The sequence below is a fragment of the Protomyctophum bolini genome (assembly GCF_963924005.1).
Source record: "Protomyctophum bolini genome assembly, chromosome: 8".
Taxonomy (NCBI): domain Eukaryota; kingdom Metazoa; phylum Chordata; class Actinopteri; order Myctophiformes; family Myctophidae; genus Protomyctophum; species Protomyctophum bolini.
Window position 1 is genome coordinate 46,387,247 of NC_137869.1, and position 19,737 is coordinate 46,406,983.

At 44.2% G+C, this 19,737-nt stretch overlaps 1 protein-coding gene across 1 annotated transcript; it reads right to left on the reverse strand.

Annotated features, from left to right (window-relative positions):
- Positions 1 to 333: 333 nt before the first annotated feature.
- Positions 334 to 15,625, reverse strand: LOC308320305 (protein NLRC3-like; the record flags this gene model as incomplete). Its single annotated transcript, XM_080770618.1, has 6 exons — positions 334 to 364; positions 707 to 883; positions 1,449 to 1,746; positions 7,921 to 8,015; positions 11,337 to 12,733; positions 15,347 to 15,625. 6 exons carry the CDS (start codon positions 15,623 to 15,625, stop codon positions 334 to 336), a joined length of 2,277 nt encoding a protein of 758 aa, XP_080626744.1.
- Between the last annotated feature and the right edge of the window lie 4,112 nt (positions 15,626 to 19,737).

Consider the following 19,737-nt stretch of genomic DNA (forward strand, 5'->3'; position numbering starts at 1 on the left):
GCGCGCCCCCCCGCAGCCCCCTCCTCCTCTCCCCTGTTCAGTAGACGTGTCTGTGTCTCCCCCAGGACACGCACGGGCCAAGTGCCCCTCCAATCCACATTTAAAGCACTTCAAAGTGCCAGAAGTTGCATACACTGTATAATTTAAATCATCGACTCTGACGCTAAACACCAGATTGAGTTCCTCATCTGTCCTATTCAGAATCATAAGGACCTGCCGTCTATGCGATACAACGTGTTTCAATAGCGGGGACTTGCATCCCGACGGTATAGCTTTTTGATCGATGAAATAATCTTTCCATACCTGGACAATTCTGACGCCAAATCGGCGTCATTAACACGGCGGGACATTAGAGATCGTGACTCTTTTGGACGGTGTAGAAAGGGGAGACACAGAAACAAATGATCCGTTTATCACAACACCACGCTCCACCAAAACATGCACTTTGTCAACACTGTCAACTAAAATCACAACCGTGCCATTTATACGAGCGGCAGATTTCAGGGCCTCCCACACCGGCGGCGTCCGACGCCTCGCCTGACGCGCCGATAGAACCAGTTCTATTTTCCAGGCGTCGCCGCGCGGCAACGCGTCGCGTCGGATGGAGCCGGTGTGTGTTGGGCTTGAGAGAGAGAGAAAGTGAGAGAGAGATAAGAGCGAGAGAGAGAGAGATAAGAGAGAGAGAGAGTGATAAAGGACTACTGACCTGAGCTCCTTCAGTCTACAATGTGTTGACATCAGTCCAACACAGAGACGCTTAACGCCTGCGTCGTGCAGGTCGTTGTTACCCCTCAGGTCCAGGTGTGTCAGACTAGAGGAGTTGGAGCAGAGAACTGAGGCCAGATCTTCACAGCATCTCTCTGTGAGTCCACAGTACCCCAACCTGAATGGAGATGAACACATGAAAATGTTATTCTGTCTCATTAAATGTCTTTAGTCAAGTCCATTTTATTTGTACAACACATTTCATACCAGATATACTCAGTGTGGTTCACATTAAAATAATATATTATTATAAATAAACACACACACACATGCACGCGCACACACACGTGCACACACACACAGACACACACACACGCACGCACACACACACACACACACACACACACACACACACACACACACACACACACATGCACACACACACACACACACACACACACACACACACACACACACACACACACACACAAAGTAACTATGTGTGAATGGGTTAAGTAGAGCTTGTAGATCAGCTATATTTTCACAATGTGTCATATATGATGAAGTAACTACAGAACGAACCAAGTGCCGAACCAAGTGCCCCTCCCCCCCACATCCGAAACATTTCATGCTCTCGGTAGTGGCAAAAAGAGTGTATTCAAACCCATCAACCTTTAACTTAAAATTGGCTTTCAAGTCTTGGGTCCTGTCTTCATGGGTCCTGTCATTCAGACACAACGTGCCTCAGCTCAGGTGATTTGCAGCCTGACGGCAACTTTTTTACTGGTGACACAACTTTGCTAAACCAGGACAACTCCTTCACAATAAGCGGGGGGATATTCGACAACATCACCTTTTTCGCTGGTGCAGCGAGGGGCGTCACGGACACAAACGTGTCCTTTATGATCACACCGTTTGTTACTACAGTGTTTGCTTTCTCCACCCCGTCCACAAAGATCACCACTCCACCGTTCATTCTAGCGGCGGATCTTACACTAGACGCTCCGACCACCTTGGCCACTGCCAGGCTGCAGTCTTCCACTGAACACGGGACATTTGGCGAGATTTTAATGCCATGTTTCCTCGCCAAATTGTCAAGCAGCAGCAGCCGCTGCTTCGGCGCACAAGAGCCACAAGACCTGCTGACTGCAGCTGGGATTTAACACTAATCAATAAAAGAGAAAACCTCTTTAAAGAGCAACCCAGCAAAGCATGAAAAATAATATAGAAAGAAACTCACTCTGTAGAGACTCACTCCGCACCACCACCCCACACACGCTCGCACATGCGCACGAGAGAGAGATAGAGAGGAAAGATAGATAATGAGAGAGAGAGCGGAGAGAGAGAGAGAGAGAGAGAGAGAGAGAGAGAGAGAGAGATGAGAGAGAGAGAGAGAGCGAGAGAATGAGAGAGAGCGATAAGAAAGAGAGAGAGAGAGAGAGAGAGAGAGAGAGAGAGAGATAAAGGACTACTGACCTGAGCTCCTTCAGTCTACAATGTGTTGACATCAGTCCAACACAGAGACGCTTAACACCTTTTGGTGTTAGCATTAGGCTATGCTTTAGCTATTGAAAAATAGCAGATGGCGCGCTACGAACTTGTAGGTCTGCTATTTTTGAAGAATCGTGAAAAGAGACATGAAATTGTTTGAGAACGACTGACATAGAAAAACTGCTTTTTCAAGAAAACAGTCAGGATTTAGGGACTGATCGTTATTTATCCACCAGGGGGGGGTGGTGCAGATGTGATTTCATTTTTTTTATCTTACCTCATCGCCCCCCCAGCCTCCAAATAATTTTTCGGGACCCCCCCTCAGGGACTGGAAGAATATATATGACCCCCCCCCCCCAAACACCATAGACCATATTTATTTTATATTCACACCAACAGTATAGCAGCATAAAGTAAACGCTGATCGTTTATTAGGCGGCGGCCGTCTGGGGTTCATTTGGTTCCATATCCATCATTACATTATGGTCAACACTCAACACTGATGATATGTCATTGCATTCTTCCAACTAAAGATTTAAATATGAATCTGGCAGCTTCGAACATAGCATATGCAGACCTACAAGCTCACAACAACACGCTGATGACGCAACGCAAATTTGTGAGCTTAGATTGGCTATTTTTAAGGTGAGCCTCGTGCGTAAAGTCATTCTAGCCAAGCTGCCAAGGCAGTGGGCACCCCTCGCCTCTGTGCCCAAGCCCAGGATGATGAAAATGAATGAATGCTAAATAAATGTCACGTAGTCGCATACCATAATACTACAGCGTCATACTCCACAGAGAAAAGCACAATTTGCGCAACACCAACGTTCAACTGCCTGCTCGGCTCATTTAGCCAGTCAGGCACCACTATAGTGTAACTCTTTATTTAATCTATTACAACCACATACGCAGACAAAAGTACATGGCACCGCGGACAAAACACAAGTAGGCTACTAAACTCCGCATGGCTCATTTCCATGCGTCACACAGTCAGGGACCCTGCTGAGGATTTGGTCCACTGTTTACCCTCCTACTGCATATATCAGCGCTGCATGCAGATCGGCTATTTTTCCGTTTGTGAGGACGCACACATGAGCGCGCGTTATTACGCGGCGGAGCCGCAGAGATTTATTTATTTATAATGTGTGTGAAATGGCATGTGTTACGGACCGCTGTCCTTATGATTAGTATTGTTATTATTGTGTTTAGTTAATTTGGGAATAATTGTGATGAGTGGGAAATGTTGGTGGCCTTTGTTATATTGTTTCCCTTTTGTGTTCTCTAAGGTCATGAATGGAGGTGAATGGAGAATGTAGAGAATGGGTGTGGTGCTGATGACTTGACTGGTCAATTGAAAGCGGGTGGCTGCAATCATGACAGGTCCTACCTGGACCTGCCCCTTATTCCTCATTGGTTCCCAGCAGCTGGGTAATGGCCCTGCTGTCTATAAATGTGCTCAGTCTGTCCTGACTGCTGTGAGGACGACAGCTAATTCTGCAGCGGAGACTCCATCCCTCTTGTCCTCCACCCATGTTGCCTTTTCCTTTTGTTTGATGTGCTATTCTGTTTCTTAGTTAGTCTGTCTTCAGTTCCTTTGAGTAAGTTCTATTTTGTTATCCCAGTTTCATGTCAGTTATGAGTTCTTAAGTAACCTTTAGTATTTGCTCTTATTTTTGATCGTCAGTTATTTATTGTACTTTCGTATTTCCCATGTAATGTGAAACCCTACTTTACCAACCCGTAGGGGTGTTTGATAGTTCTTTTGTTTGAATCCCATTTACTGTACTTTGTTAGTTAGTGTAGTGAGGTTAGTAACTGTATTTTTGTTTCCACTTTGTTAGGGACTTTAGTTAGGGGTAATTTTCTTTTCTTAGATAGTAAGTTTTTCTTCAATGTAACAGACACCCTGAAGCCTTTATTTCTTTGAACCAACAGAGAATTGACAAGTGTTTGTCTCTGTCAAAAGATAAAAAGGAGAGTAATAAACTAATCTTCTTTTGTGAAAGCTGTCTCCTCATTATTATGTCACCTCCCCTTACCCTAGACAGGGGGTCGTAACACACCGCGGACAAAACACAAGTAGGCTACTAAACTCCGCATGGCTCATTTCCATGCGTCACACAGTCAGGGACCCTGCTGAGGATTTGGTCCACTGTTTACCCTCCTACTGCATATATCAGCGCTGCATGCAGATCGGCTATTTTTCCGTTTGTGAGGACGCACACATGAGCGCGCGTTATTACGCGGCGGAGCCGCAGAGATTTTTTTATTTATAATGTGTGTGAAATGGCATGTGTGGCGTGGTGCGTGGTAAAGGGTTAAATTGCGTGACTGTGTCGTGTAGTTTCTCCCTTTACACTGACTATAATTCTTATCTATTTGAGACAGAAACGGCTGAGCAAACGGCAGGCTTGTAGGCTGTAGTCAAAAGCACCGGACGCTGTAGTCGAATGAAAGCACCAGGCAGAGAGTGTTCTGAAGTGTTGTGTAGAGTTGATCATTTTTATTGCAACCGAGACCAAGACAGAGAGCTTCCCCGTAGGCCGTTCTCATGCCCACGGGAGCACACAGCAGACTAACCACGCTTGTGGCTAGCCTCCTAAGACCCCCTCACATTGTATTTTACAGGCATTATTATACAGTTTCACATCAAACAGTTGAATTTCTGGGAGGGGGTTGAAACTTTTGCATAGAACGCATACAGAGTGATCTCTGCCAGGGCCTCTCGTTGAGACAATAGTATGCTAAACTTCTATCACACCTGGCCAGGCCAAGCTACTTCCTGGCAGACATTGACCTACTTAGCATCACCTTAGCAGTGACCAAATGTATAAGTCGGACATTTTAACATGGCTTATATTTGAATATCATGAAATATAGATACCACAACTGTCACACTCAAAGGGTGAGACATGGCAGGCCTGGCTACTGTGACGCACACACCAACAATCCACCATTGCAGAGTGCGCAAAGATGCACATTATAGCTGCATGCTTTTAGACCAGTCCAGCCCTACCGTATTCTGAATGAGAATCTGTCTCGCCTGCCACCATGTCGACGAGACGACGATGCGTTGTCCAAAGACAGTAGAGTCTCTTCCATCAAAATGTTCCATGTCCATCAACATAAAGGCCTCAAGGTGTTCCTGTGATGTTTTGCTACTTTCTATGTGGAGGAGCTTAATTCGTTCACAAGCAACTTCAGTCACAAACAGTAACTTGTGAGAAGTTTATATTGTAACATCATCCACGACCTCAGCCCCAACATTATTATTATTGTTGTTATTATCATCTCAGTCTGACATTTTCCTGACTCAGTGCTGCGGCGCTGGGTTTCACCGAGACACCTCACACCACCACCGCAACCTCAGCAGCGGTGCTGTCAACCTGCTGGCTGCTGCTCCTCGCCTTCCTCCTCTCTGACTCTGACCGACAACACTCGCTCTTTTCAGCGGCCTGCTGCTGCTGGCCCACAATTTAAACATTGCGGTTCATAGCTTGAAACATTTTTCGCTTTTTCTACTGGAAATGTTATGAACGCAGAATCTGTCCCGCGCTGTTTTGAAGTGGGTATACGTCAGACGTAGCAAACTACATCAGCGGCCGGGGGAGGGACCTTTGCTGGTAGAACAGAATCAGATCTACAAGCTAACAACGTGTCACCAAGCAACACGTTGTTAGCTTGTAGATCTGTTCTATTTGCATGCGCAGTTGCGCACACATGGAAGATACCAAGTACACTCGCCACACAGGGTAAACTTTATATAGATAGATATGAGTGAAACACTATGAAAAACAAAATAATCTAAACATTTTTTAAACACAAAATTCACCAAAATAAAGTTGTACAACCTCCCCCAAGCCAAAATCAAAATAAACATATCCCCCCCTCAGGCTCAAAAAATAGTTTAATGACCCCCCCCTTTTTTGCACCACACCAACCTTTGATAAATAACGATCAGTCCCTTAGAAGACATTTGCAGAATCGTTCCCAGGTCAAAATGGGTTAACACACACATGCGCGCACACACACGGACACACACACGCACACATGCGCGCACACACACACACACACACACACACACACACACACACACACACAGTGGTGGAAAGTAACTATAGTTACTACTAGTTACTTGTGTAGATTGTGATTATTATTACATAACATACAGTAACCACTTCAGCCCTATGTACTTCTACAAGCTCACAACGCACTGACACATTGCAAGCTTGTAGATCAGCTTTTTGCTGTGAAAGAATATATATTCAAAGTTTTGCGCCATATTTTCACGATTTTTCAATAGCTAAATGCAACATAACATAATGCAACATATAGGCATATCACCTAACAGAGAGAGAGATATAAGAAAGAGAGAGAGAGCGAGAGAGAGAGAGAGAGACATAAAGGACCATCCTGACTCTGCTGCGTGCCCCCCGCAGCCCCCTCCTCCTCCCCCCGTTCAGTAGACGTGTCTGTGTCTCCCCCAGGACACGCACGGGCCAAGTGCCCCTCCAATCCACATTTAAAGCACTTCAAAGTGCCAGAAGTTGCATACATACGTATAATTAAAATCATTGACTGTCTCTGACGCTAAACATCAGATTGAGTTCCTCATCTGTCCTATTCAGAATCATAAGGACCTGCCGTCTATGCGATACAACGTGTTTCAATAGCGGGGACTTGCATCCCGACGGTATAGCTTTTGATCGATGAAATAATCTTTCCATACCTGGACAATTCTCTCGCCAAATCGGCGTCATTAACACGGCGGGACATTAGAGATCGTGACACTTTTGGACGGTGTAGAAAGGGGAGACACAGAAACAAATGATCCGTTTATCACAACACCACGCTCCACCAAAACATGCACTTTGTCAACACTGTCAACTAAAATAACAACCGCGCCATTCATACGAGCGGCAGATTTCACATTGTTGTAATCAACAACTTCTCCGACAGCTAAACCACATTGTTCTACTGAACAAGGAATAGCAGAGGCAATTTTAATGCTGTGTTTCCTTGTCAGTCCTGGTATTAGCGCCTTCATTGTTTAACAAACAAATTAACATATGCGCCCAGCACAGCGGCTGGCCGCACACGGAACACCAAATTAAACTAAACCCACTGTGAAAACTGTTACTAACTAACAAATCAAAGGGAAAAAAATAAAAAATAAAGTTTGAAAGAGACAAACTTAGGAAACAAACCAAACGCTTCTCACACACTCAGCAGCACATCCACACCCACTCAGAGAGAGAGAGAGAGAATGAGAGAGAGAGTGAGAGAGAGAGAGAGAGAGAGAGAGAGAGAGAGATAAGAAAGAGAGAGAGAGATAAGAAAGAGAGAGAGAGAGAGAGAGAGAGAGAGAGAGAGAGAGAGAGACAGAGAGAGACAGAGAGAGAGAGAGAATGAAGGGCCTCCCACACCATCTGCGAACGGCGCGCGTCAAAACAGCTGCCTCCGTTATTTTCAATGAACCTATCGCACACCGGCGGCGACCGACGCGCGCTGATGCCTCGCCTGACGCACCGATAGAACCAGTTCTATTTTCCAGGCGTCGCGCCACGTCGGACGGAGCCGGTGTGTGTTGTGCTTGAGAGAGAGAGAAAGTGAGAGAGAGAGAGAGAGAGAGAGAGACTACTGACCTGAGCTCCTTCAGTCTACAATGTGTTGACATCAGTCCAACACAGAGACGCTTAACGCCTTCGTCTTGCAGGTCGTTACGGTCCAGGTTCAGGAGTGTCAGACTAGAGGAGTTGGAGCAGAGAACTGAGGCCAGATCTTCACAGCATCTCTCTGTGAGTCCACATCTCTGCAACCTGAATGGAGATGAACACATGGAAATGTTATTCTGTCTCATTAAATGTCTTTAGTCAAGTCCATTTTATTTGTACAACACATTTCATAACAGATACTCAGTGTGCTTCACATTAAAAGAATACATTATTATAAATATACACCCACACACACAGACGTGTGCAGACACACATGCGCGGACACACACGCGCGTGCGGATACACACACACACACGGATGCGCGCACACACACATGCGCACGCGCGCACACACGCACGCACGCACGCACGCATGCACACACACACACACACACACACACACACAAACACACACACACACACACACACACACACACACACTGGTGTAAAGTAACTATAGTTACTACTGTAGTTACTTTGTAGATTTAGATTATTATTACATAACAGTAACCACTTCAGCCCTATATACTTCTACAAGCTCACAACGCACCGACACACTGCAAGCTTGTAGATCTGCTTTTTACGAAAGATTTGTGTACATTTTGAAAAGTGGTGAAAAGGAACATTCTGCATAATTAGTACTATATTTTAACCCATTTAAATCCTAAAAGTTTTCAGAAAAATCTATGTTTCTTTGTCAGTGGTGGTCAACCTTTTTCATGTCAAGGACCCCCAGATTAATCATTTATTTTGCTGCCGACCCCCATCTCAAAATATGTTGTTCCAGGAACCGCCCCCCAGAAGCAAAGATTTGAGTTAAAAAGTTTGCTCTGAAAGAATATATACTGTATTCAAAGATTTGAGCCACATTTTCACGATTTTTCAATATCTAAAGTAGGCCTATAACATAATGCTTAAAACACCAAAAGGGGTTCCCGTCCTGATTGGGTTAACCCATTCATGACGGCTCATAGTGTGGCACCGAGTGCCGCGCTACGAGCTTGTAGATCTGCTATTTTTTTTAAATCGCGAAAGTGTGGCGCAAATCTTTGAATATATATTCTTTCAGAGCGAACCTTTTTAGCTCAAATCTTTGCATCTGGGGGGAGTCCCTTGAACAACATCCACGGCCAAATACAGATAATTCTGGGGGTCCTTTGTTATTCTGTGTCATCTTTAGTCAAGTCCATTTTAATTGTATAGCACATTCCATACCAGATAAACTCAGTGTGCTTCATATAAATAAATACAGTAACTGCACGAACGCACGCACGCACGCTCACACGCACCCACACACACACACACACACACACACAGTGGTGTAAAGTAACTATAGTTCCTACTGTATAGTTACTTTGTAGATTTAGATTATTATTACATAACAGTAACCACTTCAGCCCTATATACTTCTACAAGCTCACAACGCACCGACACACTGCGAGCTTGTAGGTCTGCTTTTCACGAAAGATTTGTGTACATTTTGAAAAGTGGTGAAAAGGAACATTCTGCATAATTAGTACTATATTTTAACCCATTTAAAAGTTTTCTGAAAAATCTATGTTTCTATGTCAGTGGTGGTCAACCTTTTTCATGTCAAGGACCCCCAGATTAATCATTTATTTTGCTGCCGACCCCCATCTCAAAATATGTTGTTCCAGGAACCGCCCAGAAGCAAAGATTTGAGTTAAAAAGTTTGCTGTGAAAGAATATATACTGTATTCAAAGATTTGCGCCACATTTTCAAAATCTAAAGTTAGTAACATAATGCTTAAAACACCAAAAGGGGTTCCCGTCCTGAATGGGTTAACCCTTTCATGACGGCTCATAGTGTGGCACCAAGTGCCGCGCTACGAGCTTGTAGATCTGCTATTTTTTTCTTTTTTTTTCGCGAAAATGTGGCGCAAATCTTTGAATATATATTCTTTCAGAGCTAAACTTTTTAGCTCAAATCTTTGCTTCTGGGGGGAGTCCCTGGAACAACATCCACGGCCAAATACAGATGTTGTTTGCGAATGCAGTGAGCACTTACTATGATGTAGCAGATCATGTCTGTGTGTCTGTCTGTCTGTCTGTCTGTCTGTCTGTCTGTCCCGCTATCCAAATATGGAGTGTGTTGCATCAGCAATCACTCAGCTCCATATATGGGCACCAAAGGGGCCAGGTCCACTCAGCTCCATATATGGGCACAAAAGGGGCCAGTGATTTGTTTGTTGTGGACCTGGCCCCTTTTGTGCCCATATATGGAGCTGAGTGCGTTCGCTTCCCGCGTTCGCGCGTCTTACTCGTATTCTGTGTCATTAACTGTTTTTAGTCAAGTCCATTGTAATTGTATAGCACATTCCATACCAGCTAAACTTAGTATGCTTCATATAAAAAAATACAACTGCACGTAAGTAACTGCACGCACGCACCCACGCATTCAAAAACATACAGTAACCACTTCAGCCCTAAATGCTTCTCTACAAGCTCACAACGCACCGCAATGACACACGTTGCAACCTTGTATCAGCTATTTAAAAATGTATATTTGTATACATGTTGATAACTGGTGAAATGGGACATTTTGCGTAATGAGTACTTTTACTTTAAGTATTTTATGTATATTTTGACTTTTACTCAATTCAATTTTGAATACCAGACTTATAACATTGTGGTATTGAGAACTTTTGTCCCTACCTAACTGACCACAGGCCTTGGAAAATAAGATGTTAACCACATTAAGTCAGGCGTCCATATTTTTGGCAGATGAAAATGCTCAATGGTGCCACGCAGTTTTGTACTAAGCTAAGCCTTTCTCAAACCTTTTCATGTCACATAACCTCAAATAAAAAAGTATTATTCAGCCCAACTTGTTCTGAAAATAGCTGATCTTATGTAGTGAGTGTAGGAGTTAGACCACCTGTCTAAACTAACATAGTGAGTGTAGGAGTCAGATCGCCTGTTCTCAACTAACATAGTGAGTGTAGGAGTCAGATCACCTGTCTCAACTAACATAGTGAGGGTATGAGTCAGATCACCTTTCTCAACATAGTGAGGGTATGAGTCAGATCACCTTTCTCAACATAGTGAGGGTAGGAGTCAGATCACCTTTCTCAACTACAATAGTGAGTGTAGGAGTCAGATCACCTGTCTCAACTAACATAGTGAGTGTAGGAGTCAGATCACCTGTCTCAACTAACATAGTGAGTGTAGGAGTCAGATCACATGGCTCACGGGCCATTTTTCAGTGGAAAGTGAATAATAAAGTGTTGATAAAATTGTGGTGATTTGTGAACGTAACTTGTTTTAATTTAATCCACGATCCTTTTCCATTGCAGGAAGGGACACAGAGGGGAAAATGTGAAAGTTTAATTAACTAGCCCAGGGGACACCCATTATATAATGGGTGTCCCATGTGGCACTAATAACTTGATAATGAACTACTAACTCAGCCTTTATGCAGTTCCTCAAAGCTGGGATCAGTCTCCGTAGCCCCTCCAAGGATGTCTTGTATTTTCTCAGGTCCAACTCATCCAGAACCTCCTCTGACATCTGCAGCATGTAGGCCATAGCTGAACATTGGGTCTCAGAGAGTTTCTCTGTCTTGTCGGACTTCAGGTATGTTTGGATGTGCTGGTATACTGACTGGTCCTTCATCTCCATCAGACAGTGGAAGATGTTGATACATCTGTCAGGTGAGGCATTGGTGTTCATCTCCTTCAGGTTCTGGATGGCTTTCTGGACGCTCTCTGAACTGTTCTCGGTCTGACCCAGCAGGGCTCGTAACAGACACTGATTGGACTCCAGTGAGAGGCCATGAAGGAAACGCACAAAGAGGTCCAGGTGGCCGTTTTCACTCTTCAGGGCTTTGAGCATGGCTTTCTTCAGGAAACCGTCCAGGGACCTGATCTTTTTTGGTTTCAGGAATATCTTCCAGTCCAGGAATGTGTACAATACATTCATCTTCCTCTCTGTGAAACAGTGGAACAGATAAACTGCAGCCAGAAACTCCTGAACGCTCAGATGAACAAAGCAGTAGATGTGCTCTCCCTGGAAGCAATCACTGTCTTTTTTGAAGATCTCTGTGCACAAGGCTGAGTACTGTGGGGCGTCTTCAACACCAAGACCACATTTTTTCAGGTCTTTTTGGTAGAAGATCAGGTTCCCTGTCTTCAGGTGTTCAAATGCCAGTCTGGCCAGCTTCAACAGAAGAACAGTTCTATCAGCCAGTGTCCCATCCTTCCATGCCTGAAGAGAGACGAAGCGGCAGTACATCTCAGTCTGGGTCTTGGGCAGCTCACCAGTCTGGTCTGTCTTCACCAGGGGCTGCAAAACTGTGACAGTGATCGAACAGAACATTGGGATTTCACACATGATGCGGATGCTCCTTGATTCATTGATGTGTGAGATGACTCTGTTGGCCTGGTTCTCATCACTGAATCTCTTCATGATGTACTCCTTCTTCATGTCATCACTGAACCCTAGCACTTCTGTCACTGTGTCAACAAAACAAGAAGGGATCTGTTTGGCTGCTGCAGGGCGTGTGGTTATCCAGATGTGAGCACAGGGTAGCAGTTTTCCTTCTATGAGGTTTACCAGTAAGACTTCCAGTGAGGTGGGATGGGTGAAGTCATAGGGGCAGACACGGGCCGTCTTGAAGCGTAAATTAAATTTGCTTTCATCGAGACCATCGAAGACAAACAGAAGTTTGAAGGGACTTTGGTCGTAATCTTTGATTCCTGACTCCTGCAGCGTTGTGAAGATATAATCGAGAGTCTCTTCCGGGATGAATTTGGTTGTGTGGATGCATTCGTGAATTAGTTGTGACAAACTAAACTCTCCTCCCTGCAGCAAATTTAGATGGCGGAATTGGAACACAAATGTGAGATGTGGAAGTTCATTTTCTTTCTTTGCCCAGTCAGAAACAAACTTGTGTACGAGAAAGGATTTGCCAACTCCTGCGATACCAATGGTCATCACTATTCTGATGTTTTCTCCAGAAGGTGATTTAAAGATTGCACTGAGTCGGATCTCCTGGCCTGCTTTCTTCATCTCCATCTGTATGACCTCATGCTCACTGCTGAACTCTGTGTCCTCCAATTGTATGATTCTGACATGTGTGTAGCATCCTTTAAAATGCTTCTTATCCTCCATTTGGAATGTCCCTTCAGGTACACTCGCAAATGGTTTTACAACTCTTGCTTTAAGACCGTTTTGGTAGAAGGAAATACGTCGCTTTACATGTCCTTGTGTGTCCACGAGCAAATCTGGAAGGAACAAAGTCAATCCTTATATTAATAGAAAGTATTACACGGGTGAGTTTTCTTAACTTGATGAATAATAATAGCATACATTATAACACTTAAAAAATAGTATAAAATCTATTTTGAATCACTACATGATTACAATGTATCTGCTTTGTTGCTTATTTTTAAAAACAAAGGTGATATAGTGATATATAGGTGACAGTCAGCTCTGTTGCACAAGTTTTTTTATCACCACTGTAAGTATGCTAGACAGAAGTAAATAGACAATACATTTTGACCAGACGAAAACATATTTAAAATAATATTTCAATCAGAATAACTTTTTATGTAACTAAATACTTTTCCTCTGCACACTGACTAGAGACACTCTGCTCCTATTGAAATTAATTAATGATTACCTTCCTGTGGAGGCTGTGAGGATGTGGTGAGGGGACTGCTACCTGAAGACTCTCCAACATCACTGACATCTGCTACGAGAGAGAGAGAGAGAGAGAGAGAGAGAGAGATAGAGAGAGAGAGAGAGAGAGAGAGAGAGAGAGTTGTCTCATTTGAGGAGGTGAATTCGTCTCATTTGGGGGGGTGAATTTGTCGGTGCTGTGTGTCTCTATAGTCCATACTGTATGTATTGTATTGAAATACAGTAGATGGATGTTTACCATCATTTGGTCTCTGAGAGGTAGATGCACTGCTCTCTGAAGTCTCTGGAACATCACTGGTGCAATCTGTAAAGACACACAGAGAGAGAGAGAGAGAGAGAGAGAGAGAGAGAGAGAGAGAGAGAGAGAGAGAGAGATATCTGTTGCATGAGAATATATGTCATCGTTAACACTATTTAAAGTCTGTCATCCTGTCCAGGATTGGCTGTTCTGTGTAAGGAGTGCTGATATGTGAAGATGGTTGGTTCCTGTCGTCCCTGTTTGATTGCATCCAGACAGTAGATCCACGAAGATGCCAAAAGCTGCGAGCGGCAGGAGCCTCTTCCTGGTTTTTAAACAGCTGGTGGATGGAAACTAAGTTCCACCCATGCAGCAAAATGTCGGCCAGAAAACGGGAGACGCTTGCCTCCGCGGCAAGTGGAAGCCGCGCACGAGCGTCATTTTCCATCCACCAGCTGTTTAGAAACCAGGAAGAGACGCCTGCCGCTGGCGGCTTTTGGCATCTTCGTGACTCCACTGCGTGGAAGCATCCTTTGTGATGCCATCTTGATTGGCATCACAATCACAACCCGATTGGTTGTTGTCCCCATGGTGCCTTCCAAACAGGAAGTGATTGAATGTAATAGAGACACACACAGCGCCACCACTTCTGGTCCGTTAGAACGGTCAGGCCAGCCGTAGAAGCCAGTTGAAATGCAACTGTACTTATAGCCTACTTTTAAAATGTATGGAGTGTCTTTGTCAACATATCTTCAATGTGTTTCACATTTAATTTACAACTTGAATGGGTTACCCATTATGTTAACAGAGCAGAGGGGAGACGCATTTCAGTGACACGGCTGTCTCTACGAGGCTACGAGTCTATATTTTGAACTTGTCTCGTGGGCTTATATATGTTTTACGCACCACGGAGCTCCGACGGTGTGTTTTACCGTTGTTGTATAATTAATTTGGCTGAATGTAGTTGGGGAAATAACCCAACTAAATGGAGAAGTAACTTGTCCCGGCATTTTCAACTTCCTAGTCAATTCTCCAGATTAGTATTAATAATTAGTCTTGCAAGATGCTGTTTGGATATTTTTCCACACATAGATATAGCCTATAAAACGAAACACAAATGTATTGGAAATGGCAGGTGTGTGACATTAAAACGGAGAAATCAAACATATGGGACAGTACTGTAATAGAAAACATTTCTTTATGACTTATTTTCTAACGGACCAGAAGTGGTGGTACTGTCTCATTTGGGGTCGGGAATTTGTCGGCGTCTCTATGGTCTATGCTGAATGTATTGTATTGAAATACAGTAGATGGATGTTTACCATCATTTGGTCTCTGAGAGGAAGATGCACTGCTCTCTGAAGTCTCTGGAACATCACTGGTGCAATCTGCAGAGAGAGAGAGAGAGAGAGAGAGAGAGAAAGAGAGAGATTGAATGGCAGTATAATTGACGTTTCGAGGCAAGGCATCTTTTATATATATATTATACATGCATACATACACACACACACACACACACACACACACACACACACCATGTATTCACCTTTGGGTCGGTTCAGAAACTTCTCCTGTAGATCAGTCCTTTTGATCTTCTTCAGGACATTCCCCACGATCTGAGTTGCATGAGTAGTGTAGTTCTGCACGATCAGATCCACTGTCTTCATCCTGTCAGCGTGTTCCAGGTGGGATGCTTTGAGCGGCAGGAGGCCTTCAACATCAACAGGAAGCTTCAGATGCCACTTGAACAGCTTAAAGTCATCTTCTTCCAGATCGTTGAGAGTTGCCAAGATATGTTCCTTAAGTCCATCCATGGTTTATTCCTGACACAAACAGAAAGTTATCTTACGGACACACATTATTACGGACAGACGGACACACATTTAAAGAAAAAAAGAAAAGAACAAAGAAAACATTAATGGGGCTGTTATTTTGTACATCTATGTGAAACCTAGGGTGACCAGATTTGAGCGTGATTGTCCCACATTTCAACAACTTTTCATGCGTCCCGCAAATTGAGACGTTGTCCCGCATTCTGATTGACAGGCTCCAGTTTTCATATGTGCGCTTAAAATCTTGGTTTTATCAACTGTCTGTGAGCAGCGGAGGTTGTCATCACAGAGTGTGTGACACGGGGGGGGGGGGGGGGGGGTGTGTGACACAGGGGGAGGGGGCGGGCCGTGTGTGTGTGTGGGTAGGATTGGCTGTCAATCAAACAGCTGGTCACAGCGTTGGGAAATCAATGTGGCTAGTTAAGTGAACGCCCACCAAAAAAAGAAAAACAACATTACACACCGCACAACAAGTTAGCAGCAGAATTAACGAAAAGTGAAACAAGAAACGAACGCAAAGAAAAGGAAGTGCAGCCATAACAAAGACTGGGAAAGGAGTCTTCTGTAAAAGTATTTTCTCAGTGACACATGGAGGTGAATATGACGTGAAGCGACACCGACAATGGATGCTTCACGGTGCATGGGCACGTTTGTTTAAAAACCAAAATATTCCAATTCCAATTAACGCAGATAAGGTAACAGCACAGCATCAGCATCAGTCATGTTTTCAGACAATGATATTGCAAAGAAAATGGCATGTGGACGTAAGGCAGCATCCATAGTTACAGACGTGCTTGCACCTGTCTGTGTAGAGAATTGTTTGAGAGAGTTAAAAACACCAGTGGTTCAAGAACTCCCATGTGACAAAACTGCCCACACCCAGAGGGTGCCGTGTCATTAGTCAGAAGGTTCATTGTTCCGAAATTACTATCCCTATCTCTAACCCTAACCTAAACCTAACCGCAAGCACGGGAGCAAACCTAAACCTAACCACAAGCACGGGAGCAGTGCATGTTCGGACTAACGGGACTTCGGATCTATGGGTAGTTCCCACCCAGAGCTGGGTTTGAAAAGCAAGATACTTGACTTTTATGAGGATAGTGATGAGACATCTGCTACCATACACTGCCAGATTACAAGCAAGTTAGAAGAAAATGGCCTGCAACTGGACATGATTTCACCATGCAGTGCTGATAATGCTAGTGTAAACTATGGGGAAAATAATTCAGTGTTCCAGAAGCTAAAGTTAGACAACAGTGGCATCATCAAGGCAAATGGCATGGCTCACATAGTACACAACATCAGCATCAGAGTTTTCTGTGCGGGCAGCGACCGGGAGCCAATGGAGGGAGCGGAGAAGGGGGGAGACATGTGAGACTTTTGGCTGGTTGAAGACCAAGCGAGCTGCGGCATTTTGGATCAGTTGGAGGGGCTTAAGTGCACATGCCGGTAGGCCAGTAAGGAGGGAGTTACAATAGTCAAGTTTTGACAAGACTGTCATCAGCTGGGCTGATCCATGATGCGACATTTCCTGGTGTGGGGGCGGTGGCTTTACAGGCTTCTGCCGGCGTGTGTGTGTGTGTAGTTGTCACCGTGTCGCCCGCATGTTGTGCAGCATTACATGAAGAGCGTGATGTGACCGTTACAGGCTTCCTGCACGTTTTCATAGTAAGTGCAACCTGACGTCGCAATAAGACCTCATTTTTTCCAAGATTTTCCAATTCAGACACATTGTTTTCAAAGAAAACAATATTCCCAAATGTCACTGGTCCAGTTGTGGTTTGTTTTAAGCTCTACTTTAAAAAACAGCAATAGAACACTTATGACAATAGTACAATATCCAAAATCACAGACAATAGTCTAATGATATGGATATAATACTGATGCCCTGCAGACAGGCCTAAAGTAATTACCCTATGTTACCCTATGTTGAGCGGAGGCTGTGTTGGCCTAGGCCAGAAGAAGCCTTGCCTCGGCAAAGAAGCCTAAAACATATCACTTCCATGCAGAGTGGGAAGAAGATTATTTTTTCACGATGTCACATTCCAAGTCCAACTGCGTTTGCCTTACTCAAGCCCATCGCTACATTCATGTGCTTCCCATTCAGAAGCTGATGTTGATTCCATTGCCTCGAAAATAGCAACACTTTTTAACATGAACTCTTCTGCGTTGGAGAATGAGATCATGGCACTGCAGGCTGACATACAGTTAAAGTTGCGCGCCCGCGATGGAGAGTTTTGGAACTTACTCGTGGAGGAAAAGTATCCAAACATCAGGACTTGTACAGCCTCGCTCACAGCGTTATTTGGCTCCACATATTTATGTGAATCAGCGTTTTCCCACATGAAGATAATTAAGTCCAAATATCGTTCCACGTTGACGTACGGTCATTTGGAGGCCTGTTTAAGACTAGCTGTCAGCAGTGACTGTCCGGATTACGCAGCGCTGACGGACTCCATTCAGTACAAGGCTGCAAGCAGTCATCTGATTAAAGGGATAGTTCAGATTTTTTTAACTTAGGTCACATTCTCACCAGAGAGCTTTGCTGCGATTAAAATGAATCCTGCTGCGCATTTTCAGAAAGTGCGCTTCGTTTGGCAGGTGTGAAGGCTCATTCGAATCCTAATGCGCAGCAAAGAACCGCATTTTACTCCGCCCAAAAACGGGGGTTTCGCTTCGCTTCCAATCGCACTTGACTACGATTCGGTGCAGGTGTGAATGCAATCCGCAGTAAATAAAGGAAATTATGTCCCGTTACTGTGGATAGACGTGGTCGAATGAGGAGACTGTCTGAAGCCCTGATCGAAATGAGGACGTGTACATTAATCAATTGCTTAAGAAAACACATAAAAACACTGCAGTGTAGCCTATATATATACCTACAGAATATTCTGTCTGTCTGTCTGTCTGTCTGTGCATGCCGTAAACATGCAGTGCTGTCACTGTGTGGGGACTGGGGAGTTATATCAGTGCACTCATGCAGCGCTGTGCCTCCATGCCCAAAAGAACAGTGTGTGGCGGCTGCTTGCGTAGAGAGAGAGAGAGAAAGAGAGAGAGAGGGGGGGGTCCCAGACGGCACGACACATACACGTTATGGGCCTGATTCATTAAAAAGAAATACGCCACCGTTACACTGTGGCGGAAACAGATATCGTATTTATCCGTCCGATCAAGCTACGTTGAGATGACGTGTTATTCAGAGAGCGGTGTGTACCACAGGTGTGCTGGCGTATCGCAGGTGTATGTCATACTGAATGCAGTGGGTGCAAAGTGATCGGAAAAGAACCCGACAACCTCATTTGCATTGATCCACGCCCCATATCGCACCATAAAAGGCTTCAAGCATGACTCAGCAGACAGCAGTTTGGTCTGTCAAAAAAAGAAAAAAGGCTTTGCAGCCGCAGACTATGCGGCTTCATAGCCGCGGTCAATGCATGAATATAGCCCGCACTCTATTAAAATGTCCACAACGGTGCGTGCTCCGCTGCTGAAGCAATATCATTATAATTTATTTAATTAAGTTCGGGACCAAGGCGGGTGCTGCACTCACACCTTTGCAGTCAGAGGTAAAATATAGGCTATCCGATATTTAAAATATCGGATATATGTCAATGCAAAAGTCGTCTTTTGAGAGAGAGAGAGAGAGAGAGAGAGAGAGAGAGAGAGAGGGGAGAGAGGGGAGAGAGGGAGCGGGGCATGGCTTGCGCGATAAAGAACAGTACAAGCATATACATTCATAAGTGAATAATTGGGATCCTCTTGTCTGAAGAATTTAAGAAATTATAATCCAGTGAGTTTATCCAGTGAGTTAAACTATTCTGTGTGTGGCATCCATGCATGTGATCAATATCAATACATGATATTCATTTGTACTGTTCACCACACGACCAAATGCTATATTACAACTCGGCAATGATAAGCCCTTATAGGCTACTGATGAATGCACCTGAGGGTTATAAAAAAAGAAACAACACTCGCCTGCAGAAGTAAAATAGATATCCGATGTATCAGATGTAAATTAATTTCATGATGTCGTCATATTAAAATGATTCGCGGGACACGGCAAACTCATGATGAGATCAATGTAGTAGCCT